The 13,096-nt window shown below is 50.4% G+C and overlaps 1 protein-coding gene across 1 annotated transcript in view; it reads left to right on the top strand.

Annotated features, from left to right (window-relative positions):
* Window positions 1–1,780: 1,780 nt before the first annotated feature.
* The window catches only part of EDEM1 (ER degradation enhancing alpha-mannosidase like protein 1), an 18,995-nt gene continuing 7,679 nt past the window's right edge, over window positions 1,781–13,096 (top strand). Inside the window, exons 1-8 of the mRNA XM_018562548.1 lie at window positions 1,781–2,109; window positions 3,453–3,525; window positions 7,454–7,557; window positions 10,370–10,541; window positions 10,675–10,858; window positions 10,942–11,116; window positions 12,480–12,600; window positions 12,786–12,956. Of these exons, the coding sequence (XP_018418050.1) occupies window positions 1,781–2,109; window positions 3,453–3,525; window positions 7,454–7,557; window positions 10,370–10,541; window positions 10,675–10,858; window positions 10,942–11,116; window positions 12,480–12,600; window positions 12,786–12,956 (1,329 nt within the window). The remainder of the gene's footprint in view (window positions 2,110–3,452; window positions 3,526–7,453; window positions 7,558–10,369; window positions 10,542–10,674; window positions 10,859–10,941; window positions 11,117–12,479; window positions 12,601–12,785; window positions 12,957–13,096) is intronic.

The following is a 13,096-nucleotide window of genomic DNA, read 5'->3' as shown; positions in this document are numbered from 1 at the left end:
GCACATTGGTGGGTTGTTGGTGAATAATAAAGTGGTAGAAGACAATGCGTCCCCGAGTCTGCGTCTTATTATTACATACAAATGCGTTCCTATCTATTAATAATTCAATTAATTCATTCATATATTATTTCATATGTGATACGTTTGTTTATTAATGATTTAATACGTTTATATGAATGTATCAAGTCATTAATAAATATATATGCACACTGGGCGGCCAGATTATTATGACCCCCCCCATCAGTACTATCCAAATCCAACGATCATAAAGTTGGATTCAGGCCATTGACGTCTCTTAGAGCACATTACAGCTTGGCGGGGGGCAGGGCAGGGTGATGCACAGGTAAAGGAACCTTCTATTACAGGAGTAGGCAACCTCGGCACCCCGGCTGTGCTGTAACTACACATCTCCTCATGCCTGTGGCTGTCAGAGTCTTGCAATGCCATCATGGGACTTGTAGTTTCCGCAATGGCTGGAGGGCTGAGGTTACCTACCCCTGAACTATTGTTTTGTCCCCCCGGATCAGGTCGGTAGGATGGACGGGTCTGCGGTAACGGTCTGGCGGCGCCGCCGTGGCTCCGTTCCAGGGAGGTTTTGCCTGAACACTCATCCCTGAGCGGCTTGTTTGCATTTCCCTTTTGCTTATGTAAATAACGCGTTTCTCTTCGCTCTGTTTGCCGAAGCTTTGGATAACTGTTCTGTTACCGCGACCTCGGCGCTCACAGCTGTGCACACAGAGAAGAGTTCGGAGGACGAGGGGAAGAAGGCGTTCATTGGGGCTGATTAGGCTAAACTCGGGGTTAATAAAGGGTTAAATAAAGGGACGGACGGCAAGTGCCTTGCTGCGGGTCGCCGTAGATGTACGCCATTTTTTTTTTTATTCTGCTGGCGAGCGCCCGAGCAGACCACAGGTAACGTTATAATCAGCCGGCAATGGCTGTTACATACAAGCGTTCAATCGCTTGTCGGGCGACGAGGACCGTGCGGTCCCCCGCTCCACCGCCACTGCAGGCTATACCGCGCTCCATGTCCCCCACGTGCGGGCCCGGCACAGCTGCTGCCGCCTGTACTGAGGTCGGAGGGATATCCGCATTCTTCCACTTGCTGATCCCTCCTCCGATCTCTGAATGCGAAAGCGACGTGCATGACATCACTTCCACCTTCAGCGGTCATTTCTCCGGCTGCTGGAGAAGAAGACCTCGTCTTCTTTGGGGGTTTCCTAGGTGACACTATAGACTCCCTGATTGGACAATAGCAATAATGTGATAGCAATAAAGTTAAGTATAAAAAAAAAAAAGTCACAGATAAAAAAAAAGAAAAAAAAAAAAAAACATTTGTTAAGTCCCCCGCCCCCACGTAAATACACATTGGGTGCACCTATGTGCTAGAACAATGCTTACACCAATTTTTATTTTGGGTGTAGTGGGCGTGGAATTTTCAGGCTGGGTGTAGTAGGCGTGGAATCCTCAGGCTTGTGAAGGTGGGCGGGGATCACCTTATGTTTGGTATTCCTCAGTCAGGGAGTGGCACACGAGGGCAGGTCACGTGCGAGCAGAGGCATGTAAACAAGGCTGAGGAGGCGGGGTTAACTTCACTTTCAGGAAGTGTCTCTATGGACACGTGATGACGCTCCAAACTCGTGGTGACGTGCTGACCGGCGATTGGAGGAGGTTGACACTCAGGTTTTGATCCCCGTCCAATCGCAGCGTCGCGGCCCGGTCGGCCGTCCTATGAGGGCGACGGTGGGCGGGGCGCAAGGCGGAAGTGTCGGGCCCCGGGATGCGGTGCTGGTCGGCGGTACTCGGGCTCCTGCTCCTCCGGCTCGGGCTGCAGGCTCTGCGGGGTTACATGTCCACCGGGCTGGTGCGAGGGGCGGTCGAGGGGGCCATAAGGCCGGTGTGCCGCTCATCGTACGGCCACTTCCACCTGGCGGATGATGAGTACGGACGGAGGTACAGCAGCTTCCCCGCCGCCCTGCGGCGTCACATGAGGGAGAGAGCCCGAGACATGTTCAGCTTCGCCTATGACAACTACATGATGTACGCCTTCCCCGAGGACGAGCTCAACCCAATCCTGTGCCGGGGGCGGGGCCCGGACACCATGGACCCGTATGTATCCCATACCTGCCTGTCACGTGACTGTCACCTATAGAGCCTGTACCGTATGACACCTATAGAGTATATACTGTCTTCTGTACACCAGGGGCACCCTATGTATCCTATATGTGCCTGTCACCTATAGAGTCTATGACATATGTCACCTATAGAGCCTGTACAGTGCCTATATACTCTCCACTACATACCATGGACTTCCTATATGTGCCTGTCACCTATAGAGCCTATACTGTGCCTATATACTGTCCTTTGCACACCAAGGACCCCCTATGTATCCTATATGTGCCTGTCACCCATAGAGTCTGTACGGCATATGCCACCTATAGAGCCGGCACAGTATGACGCACATAGAGTATATACCGTGTATGTGTGTGTGTGTGTATATATGTGTATATATGTGTATATATGTGTGTGTGTATTCCCCCAGGTGAGCAGGAAAAGCTTTGCTCGGTATGTACAGCACCTTGTGTGTCCTAAAGCAGGGTTAGACAACCTCAACACTCCAGCTGTTGTAGAACTACAAGTCCCATGAGACATTGCATGACTCCTAGAGGCATGATGGGACTTGTAGCTTCAACAGCTGGAGTGCCAAGGTTGCGATGTAGATTTGTGTCGCCTACCACAACAGCTGCTGTCACGTCCAGGCCCCCTAGCCTATTGAATGATGATGCTGCTGCTGCTGCCCGAGCGCTTGTTCCGTACGGGTCTATTTGCACCTCTGGAGCATCGCACACAGAACTGTCCCCCGCTTCACGGCCTCCGGAATAGGAGCTGCGAATGTGGCGGCCGTTCTCAAAATGCCCTTCAAGGTGTACAGTATGCCTGGGAATAATAAAACCAGTGAGATCTAACTTTGCGAGTTGACAACGCCGTACACCTGCTGAAGTCCCAGGCAGTGTTGTCAGTCCTGCCTGACTCCTCTGCTGGTCTACAGAACACCTCCTGTTATGTAGAGGAGACAAGGGGAGAGGGTCTGTAGTCAAGAAGTGTGGATAACTCGGACAGGGGTGACAACACTGATACACTGTGTTGTCAGCTCACTACAGGAAGTTAGGAACTAACTGGATTTCTGGCTGATCAACGAGTATTTTTCAGTGTTTGCAGCATGTTTGTAGGTATAAAACGCAGGTGAATGTCCATTTGTTGGGTGAATGTCCGTATTCACCCATGTTTTATATTTTTTGTATTGCAGAGATGTACAGAATATATTTTTTTTGTAGTCAGCTTTTTATGTGGAATGTTCAGCAGAGCCTCCTGTACACACTGCGATTAAGCTCTGCCGGGGTCGGTCCGCCTCCGGACTCTGCTAATTCCTCCGCCTGTGTTTTATTTTTCAGTTCAAACCTCAACATCAACGACGTCCTGGGGAACTATTCGCTCACCCTGGTTGACGCGCTGGACACATTGGTGGTGAGTTATCACGCTGCTCTGTGTGGTGTCTTCTCCTGTAGTCCCGGGTCTCCGAGCAGACGCGGTGGTGTAACCGGGAGGATGACACGCCGGGTAATATTCAATGGCGGCTTTTCCGCCGGCTCCTCTGACGTTTCCGGGACAGTTCAGAGAGAATCTCACAGGGTTTGTTTTTTTTTCTTGATAACCCAGCAATGCGATATTCTCATTATTAATAATTGGGAATGCACCGATACTAGAATCCGTATTGGTGCCGATACCGAGTATTTGGGGGGAGTACTCGCCCAAATGCTCCCAATGCATATCCCAATACCGGAATTTCCCGTATCAGGAAGCCGTGTTGCGAGACTTTACACGCTGCACGGCCTCCTGATCGGCCGGGAAGCCGACTCCATGTTCTTTTGTCACCAGGTAGCATGTAACTGGCTTGCTGGCCACTCGGGAAGCTGGGGGGTGGGTAATGACTTGCCCCCCCGGCTTCCTGGTTGGCTGGAAAGCCGACTCCATGCTCCCTCGTCACTTGGTGTCGAGAGAGCATGGAGCCGGCTTCCCGGCCCATTAGGAAGCCGGGCAGCGTGTAATGACTCGCCGCCCAGGTTCCTGATTGGTCGGAGAGCTAGCTAGGTGGCAAGTCATTACCCGGCTTCCTGATTGGCCAGAATTAGCTGGCTCCATGGCTAATGAGAAAGCCGGCGGCGAGTCTTTACATGCCACCCGGTATCAGTATTCTGTATCGGCGTAGTCACGCCAGGTTGAAGGGAGCACCAGTTAACGTCACTCTCCAACCCCAAGCATGTACGGTAATGCATAGTCACTCTGGGTAGAAGGGAACAGCAACTGCTGATGTCACTCCCTAACCCTGTGCATGTACGGTAATGCATAGTCACATAGGGTAGATGGGAGCAGTGCAACTCTACACCCCTGCACATGGGCAATAATTCATAGTCATCAAGGGCAGATGGGAAGAGCAAGGGCATCGTGAGAGTCCCACCAAGGAGCGCAGAAGGATTCCGGCACCACTGACATGCCAGGAATGCGGCAGATAGTGCGCATGCACCAGTGATATCATAAACCAAAACCTAGGTGGGAGGTTGATTTGAATGACCCAACCGCTATCAGTGGGCACCATTTTATGTTGATTTTTAATTGGGATAAAGTTGTCCCGGTGAGTTTTATTTCCACTTTAAATCCTGCGCCATTCCGGCTCTAATACACGCGTGTTTCCATGTAGTTATCTGCCACTCCATATGTTCCTCTGTCTATGAAGAACTGCAGGTGTGCCGAGTTTCATAGGGAGTTCCAGGAACCCCCCCCCCCAATACCACAATACCTGCTCCTGGGGGACCAAAACTACCAACTGAAACTGAATCTGTGATGCGTGCAGTGTGCGCGGCCTATTCTTAGACAGCACGCGGAGGTTTCAGGCGTGAAGGGTCACATGGAGCATAGATGCAGCCGGAGTTACTTTCAGGGGTTTACAGTTCATTTCCTGTAGACATCATGAAACAGAACAAATGTTTTGCTGTAAAATAATTCTGAAATGTGTGAGGTGCCGTTACTTGCGGCTCCTGGAAATGCCTTGCCCGGCTGTTTTCTTCATTCAGACCAAGTACACGTTCTTCATGTCCGGAAATAGAGCTGACCATTTACATATTGTACATTCACATCACCCCCTGCCCTGAGGAGCTTGCAATCTAAGGTCCTTTTTGCACACACAGGGCCGGATTTCCCACAAGGCCAACCAAGGCCCGGCCTAGGGGCAGCAGGGAGTAGAGGGGCAGCAGGGAGTAGATATGCCGCAGGGAGTAGATATGCCGCAGGGGTGTGGAATTCCTATCTCCCGACGCCTGGGACATGCAGTGCCGGGCGGGTAGTTGTTTTCTACATTTAGCCCGGCTTTGGGCAAGCAGAGCTCAATGTACAGCGGGGAAGCCGCAACTTGTTATGTACAAGTGATCCCGGCGTAAGGTCCAGTAACTTTGCTGGGGGGGGGTTTGGCGGTTAGGGGGGCACATTGAGGAACCTGGCCTTGGGGCAGCAGAGAGAGTAAATCCGGCCTTGTGCACACATACTAGGGCCAAATTTAGACCGGAGCCGATTAACCTTCCTGCATTACTTTTGGAGTGTGGGAGGAAAGCACAGGGAGAACATGCCAACTCCATGCAGATAGTGTCCTGACCGGGATTCAAACCTTGACTTCACGTGCAGCTTTATGTCTTGCTTATGGGAACGTGTACAGACTGGCCTGTGACGCGGTTGGATCAGCGAGATAGTACGAGACTTATGTACTTTCTTATCTGGCCGAGTCCTTGACTTGTAGCGCCTATACTGCGAACGTGTCAATGTCCAGCTGTGCAGACAACCCTTTATTCACATTCCAGGTCCCAACATCCCAACATTGTGCAAATGCAATCCTGCAGAAGCTAGAGATCCATAGGCTGACCCGATTAAAGCTGAACTCCGGCCTTCCCTTCAGTCTTATGTGACCTCCGTCCTCCCCGTCAGTCTTATATGTGACCTCCGTCCTCCCCGTCAGTCTTATATGTGACCTCCGTCCTCCCCGTCAGTCTTATATGTGACCTCTGTCCTCCCCGTCAGTCTTGCACAATTGTACAGTTTCCTCTCCTGGACTGGAATGTCTTCCTCTGATGTCACAGCACACTGGGAGCTTCTCACAATGTGCATTAGAAGCTGCAGCAAGTCAGATGGAGCCCGCCTCACTTCCTGGGTGGAGGATTTCCAGCATCAACTAGTGCTTTCCTCCCCAGCCTCACTGTTCCTGGCCCCGCCCCTTCCATTCATTGGATTTCAGTTGTTTCAATCATGGGGACGCTCAACATCGCATGTGGGTGTTATCTAGGGCGGTCTGCATGCTAATTCATTCTGCCTAGGTATACCCACTCCTCCAGACTGACACCCACCAAGGCATTTTTATATTTGCATAACTCCTCCCATGAGCCAACCCACTGCTTGCATCAGGGCTGAGGAGTACTGAGGCAGGGTGCTGTGACCCGGGGTGGGCAGCTGTAAAGTATCAGTCCACCCACAATTGATACTGTAATGTTTGGGGGGGGGGTGTTGGGGAATAAAACCCCCTATTAGTGAGACCTCTGCACTTCAGTTCCCAAAGTCTGTACATCTACAACCTCCATTATGAAGGGTTGATGTTCTCTATGCTAAGCAGGGCAGGAACTGAATCAGAATCTTTGCTGCGTTGGGGTTCCCAAGAGATAGGAAATGGAAGGTCGCCCTCGGACGTGAAGTCTGCTTTAATTAGTGGTCTTTAGTGGCACCCTTTTTATTTAGATTGGTTTCTTTTAAGATTGTCTGTCTCAGGTTGTTTGCCTCCTTATTCCATGCTTGCCTGTTGCCAATCAATCAAGTGAGAATATTCACAGCACCAAAATAAGTCTACGGCAGTCGGGTCTTTGGAAGGCCACAAAGCCTCAATGTTATGTAGAAAAGACTGTACTGTGTTGTAGGGCAGAGTTATAAGAACTGAAAAATAAAGCAGAGAGCAGAGTCCTCCAGCAGAGCAGAGTGTTTCAGGAGAGTTAGAGGAAGGAGCAGAGTCCTCCAGCAGAGCAGAGTGTTTCAGGAGAGTTAGAGGAAGGAGCAGAGTCCTCCAGCAGAGCAGAGTGTTTCAGGAGAGTTAGAGGAAGGAGCAGAGTCCTCCAGCAGAGCAGAGTGTTTCAGGAGAGTTAGAGGAAGGAGCAGAGTCCTCCAGCAGAGCAGAGTGTATAGAGGAAGGAGCAGAGTCCTCCTGCAGAGCAGATTATATCAGGAGAGGAGAGTTATAGAGGAAGGAGCAGAGTCCTCCAGCAGAGCAGAGTATATCAGAAGTCAGAGGAACGAGCAGAGTCCTCCAGCAGAGCAGAGTCCTCCAGCAGAGCAGAAGGTGATGATGATTTATTTCTTTCCTTTGCAGGTTATGGGGAATTCCTCAGAGTTTCAGAAAGCTGTCCGTCTGGTGATTGATACCGTGTCTTTCGATAAAGACTCCACAGTGCAGGTGTTTGAAGCGACTATTCGGTAATCAGATTGTCACAGTTCAGGTCTTGTCGTTTCTAAACACTCCAGCCAGGCCGACCATTCATTTTCTGTCCTCCAGTAGAAGACTGACACCTGATGCGGGTAAAGCTGAAACATTTCTTAGCTGTAGGGTGAAGGTGTTCAATGTTTTTACACATCAGGACAATGTTATCCTTTAAAGTAGATCTGAATCATAACTAGCTGTAGCTCGCGGTATACTGAGCTTTGGGTGACGGGAGGACGCTAGTATATGTCCTCCTGTGACCCTTAGGAGAACTATGGGGAAAATACTTACCTCATAGTTCTCCTTTTAAAATACAAATCCAGCTAAGATGATGTATATTTGTAACCCGAGAATGGCGCACGTCTTCTGCAAACTATGAAGCTTGCGGGTTTCCACTATTCAAAATCTGCAGTTTTATTTGTCGCCTAAACCATGAATGTGCATCATCATCAAGGAGCTCTTTCTTCAAGTAAATGTTTCCTTTTGCTTTTTAAAGGAGAACTATGGGGTCAGGGCTTTTCACCATAGTTCTCCTTAGTGTAACGGGAGGACACAAACTAGCGTCCTCCCGTCACCCTAGGCTCAGTATATAGGGAGCTGCTGCTCGCGGTATACTGAGACGCCGCAGCTGAAGCGGATCCTGACAATTATGCCGGGATCCGCCCAGCTGCGTGACTGACAGCTGGCTCTGCCTATCTAGAGGCAGAGCCAGCTGTACCCTCCCCCGTCCGTTCTGCCAGTCAGCGCTGGCAGATCGGAGCGGGGAGGGGGGAATCCAGCCCCTCCCCTGTCACAGCAGAGAGCCATGACATGATCGAGAGGTGAGCGAACCCGGTATGTGTTCGCTAACTTCCCGATCTACTGAGCCGACCTGTGACAGTCTCATTGTCACAGGTCGGCTAGAACTATGAGGTGAGTGAAAAGCACGCACCTCATAGTTCTATATAGTGGATCACTGCTTTGGCTGACTGGGTGCAGATGTCAAGCAGGGGATCCTGCCCACCCCAACTTGTCAGCCCATTCGCAGAAAGACAGCCATCAGCACACCGTAACATCCAACACTCACATAGGAAGGATAACTTGCCACAAACTTGTGGCATGTTTAAATTGTAATTTGTTAACTTGCTGCACACATTCCCTGGCCGGTTGTAGACCCGCCGAACACTCGCAGCACAAGTTCTAGGCGACACTTTTTGAATTTTTAGCAAATTTGCTTGGCAAGTCTACAGCAAGAGTCCTGCGAGTGTGCAGCACTTCTGCAAAGCATCTTGATCTAGAGACTTGCAATGCAGACCTGCTGTAATTGTGCAACAAAATTGTGAAGCGCGGCAAGTCTGCAATAGCTTAGCGAGTCATTTTCACACTTGCAGCTCAATTGCTTGCTATCTGGGCACTTGTAAAACTTTATTACTCCAGTCGAAGGATCCCTGTCTGCAACTTCTTTTTCTGATGCGTTTCACCCTAGAGAGCTGGTTCTGGATCGGGCTCCTGTAATGTTTGTCCAGGAGTCATAATGTTTTACAAGCACTGGACCTTGCTGTGTGCTGCTGGCTATTTGTCACTGGATGTGCTGAGTTGCTCTTTGTGTTCTCCTCTTGTAAGATGTCTTCACCCTCCATCCCCCAGTGACTAAAATCCACCCTCTGCATTGCAGTAGAGTCTGTTTGGATCAAAATGAGGGCACACCCCTGCTGTGAAAGATGCAGGCTCCAGCTCTCTGACCCTGCTGCCGCCTCCTATTGATTGAAGCAAGTAGTGGCAGCTCCCCTATACACTATATAGCCAAAAGTATTGGGACACCGACCTTTACCCGCACATGAAATTACACCACGGCATCCCACGCTTTGCATTGCACTTGGTGATGTGCGGCTTGGATGCAGCTGCTCGGCCATGGAAACCCGTTCCATGAAGCTCTCTACGCACTGTTGTTGTGCCAATCTGAAGGCCGCATGGAGTTTGGAGGTCTGTAGCTATTGACTCTGCAGACAGTTGGCGACTTCTGCGCACTGTGCGCTTCATCATGCGCTGACCCCGCTCTGTCATGTGACGTGGCCGACCACTTCCTGGCTGAGTTGCTGTTGTTCCCAGTTGCTTCCACTTTGTTATAATCCCAGTAACAGGTGACCGCGGAATATTTAGTAGCCAGGAAATGTCACGAACACCTGAATCCAATGATTTGGAGGGGCGTCCCAAGACTTTTGGCAATAGTGTATGTGCCGTTGGACAGGTGCTGCGTGTGATTAGAACGCAGCCCCCGTCCTTCTCTATGGTGCTACGCGGCCGTACGCCCCCCTACGCTCACCTCAAGTGCAGGTCCATAGGGTATGGGTGATCGTATCCATACGCCGCCGTAATGGAACATGTATGCATCCCGGCCAGAAAACCCGCACCCCTACGGACCTGCAAATGAGGTGAGCGTAGGGGGGCGTACGGCCGCATAGCCTCATAGAGAAGGACGGGGGCTGCGTTCTAATCACACGCAGCACCTGTCCTTCCCGGGACCAGTGACGTGGTCACACATTTTAACGTAATCTCGCCCAGTTTTTCGGTGGTGGAATAGGTGAAGAATTCCAACGCTTTCATTTTTTGGTGTAACTATTTTATTTTGAAGGCATGTTTAAATACAATTAAATTAAAATTATTAAATCAAAACAATCTAAAATATAAACAATCAACGTCCCCCCCTCAGCGGGCCACGGTAAAATTATCAAACGTTGACCGGTCCGCGGCGATAAAAAGGTTGGGGAGCACTGGCGTACATGTTCTCTTTAAATCTGACCTGTCTGTGCCTCTCTCTGACCTACGCAGGATTATGGGAAGTCTTCTGTCCGCGCACATCATCCTGACAGACAGCAAACAGCCGTTCGGAAATATGACAGTCAGCGGTTATGATAACGAGCTCCTCCACATGGCCCACGACCTTGCCGTCAGGCTCCTTCCTGCCTTCGAGAACACCAAAACCGGCATGCCTTATCCACGGGTAGGTATACCGGACATGGACGAACAGGAAACTTAAATCACTTTTGGGAGAAGAATCTACTTTAGTGGCACCTCTGTGTGGTAAGAATGTGCGAAGTTGTAGAGACTGAACCTCCTCGTCCTTCTCCTTCTAGGTAAATCTGCAGAAAGGAGTCCCACCCGGCAGCCTGAACGAGACCTGCACCGCCGGAGCCGGTTCTCTTCTGGTCGAGTTTGGCATCCTGAGCCGGCTTCTGGGAGACTCCACGTTTGAATGGGTGGCTCGCCGAGCTGTGCAGTCTCTCTGGAGTTTGCGCAGCAATAGTACCGGGCTCCTAGGTGAGGAGGATGACTAGAGATGTCTTGTCGTTGTCCCACCACCAGCCTCTGTTCTCACTTTCTTTCCCTTTCTCTGCTCTCAGGCAATGTGGTGGACATCCAGACCGGGGAGTGGGTTGGGAAGCAGAGCGGACTCGGCGCTGGTCTAGATTCCTTCTTCGAGTACCTGCTGAAGTCCTACATCTTGTTTGGGGAGGAGGAGGACCTGAACATGTTTAACGAAGCATATAAAAGCATCCAGAGCCACTTGCGGAGAGGGTAGGTGGGTGGGTGGTGTGATTGGGGGGGATCTGTGAATACAGCAGAGGATCAGTTATGAAAGATTTGCTCTTCTAGAACTGCCAGACGGCACTTGTGCTGTACTCCAGTAATTGTGGATCTTAAGATCGGACTCTAGCTAGAACTTTGTTTTTCTTTTCGCTTTTGCTGCAGTAACAAGGCTTAGAACCTATGACCTGTTTCTGTTACCATCTGTGTCCCCATTAGGGACATTTGCTTTAATTTCCTTTCCCCTGAGACACAGCAGTAAGTTTTCCACAAATTTTGAGGCAATCCTTCTCTGACAGTTGTCACCAGAAAGTGTCTGAATTGGAGAATATCGCCTCTACTTTTCTGGTGATAACGTTTCACTCCTCAGTTTTATCCTCAAGACAGTAGTACCCAGCACCAATAGTGAGGCCAGGTTTTCAAGTGGGGACATGTACAGCAATTAAATCCTGAGATGCTAACCGTGCATTACTCATCTGCCTGGTGCCCCCCGTGGGCCCCAGTCCAGTTGCGTGGTGCCCCCCAGTCCAGTTGCGTGGTGCCCCCCAGTCCAGTTGCGTGGTGCCCCCCAGTCCAGTTTGCCTGGTGGGCCCCAGTCCAGTTTGCCTGGTGGGCCCCAGTCCAGTTTGCCTGGTGGGCCCCAGTCCAGCTTGCCTGGTGGGCCCCAGTCCAGCTTGCCTGGTGGGCCCCAGTCCAGCTTGCCTGGTGGGCCCCAGTCCAGCTTGCCTGGTGGGCCTGTGGCCTCCCATGTCCCCTGTAGTTGTCTGTCTTGCTACACTCCACTTTCAGTACCCTCTATTGCCTATCTACCTTGAGGTACACTCGTGAGATCACCAGGACTATACTTTTGCTGGATATGGACTGTCTATGACACCTCCCGGAACAGTGGATGCTGTTAATGCTGCAGAAGTTGTCCATCTCCATACTAATGCCCTTTGGAATGGGGGGTCCAACAATCTCATATAGAGATGCTCAGGTGTTCAGACTTTTGGCCTCGACGTGTATTTCCTGTCTGGTGTTGCTGGCACACAGATTGTATACCCGAGTGTCTTATAACTTTTAAGCCTGAACATGTAACCCCTCCTATAAGGTTGATGAACAAACTTAAATTTGTCTTCTTCCTTCTCCTCTGTTGACAATAGCACTATTCTCGGACCATTCTCCTGACATCACACATGCCCCCCCCTTCACTAGACCATACCTGCTGTATTATTGGCGGGTTGTCACTCTTGTTAGATGGATAGGGATGCTGTGGGAAGGGATGGTTATTATCCTCGGAGGAAAGGGGACAACTGAAGTGTAGATAATGGGTATGGTTTATATGACTGATGGTAACGGTTGATTTGTCCTCCAGGCGAGAAGCGTGCAATGAAGGTGAGGGGGACCCGCCACTATACGTCAACGTAAACATGTTTAATGGCCAGATCATGAACACGTGGATCGACTCTCTGCAGGCATTCTTCCCCGGCCTTCAGGTACGACGTGACCCCGGAGCAGTCTTGTCGTTTTTGTCTACTCCTCCTGGAATTGCCAGCTGATCTGTTTCCAGATTGCAGTTCATCTTCTCTGACAATGCCACCTTGAAGATACCCGGGTGTTGTCATGGAGGATGCCTGTAAACAATTAATGTTGATTATAATTGTAGATTTCATTCTTAAAGGTGTTAAAAGGGGACATAGAGGACGCCATCTGTCTGCACGCCTTTTACTATGCAATCTGGAAGAGATTCGGCGCTCTGCCCGAGAGATATAATTGGCAGCTGCAGACTCCTGATGTCTCCTTCTACCCCCTGAGACCAGAGCTGGTGGAGTCCACCTACCTCCTATATCAGGTAGGTCTATGGCCCACTTTTACCGCAATAAATGATTTCCCTAATGTCTGATTGGTGACCTGAACACAGTCTTTTGAAGAAGAGAGATTTAAATTGATAGCACACCCAAAGACCATTACAAGTCACTTTTTTTTGGGGGG

The sequence above is a fragment of the Nanorana parkeri genome, unplaced genomic scaffold (genome assembly GCF_000935625.1).
Source record: "Nanorana parkeri isolate BGI_ZX_2015 unplaced genomic scaffold, ASM93562v1 scaffold583, whole genome shotgun sequence".
Classification (NCBI taxonomy): Eukaryota; Metazoa; Chordata; class Amphibia; order Anura; family Dicroglossidae; genus Nanorana; species Nanorana parkeri.
Note: the sequence above shows the minus strand (reverse complement) of the source record. Positions and strands in the feature narration are given on the sequence as shown.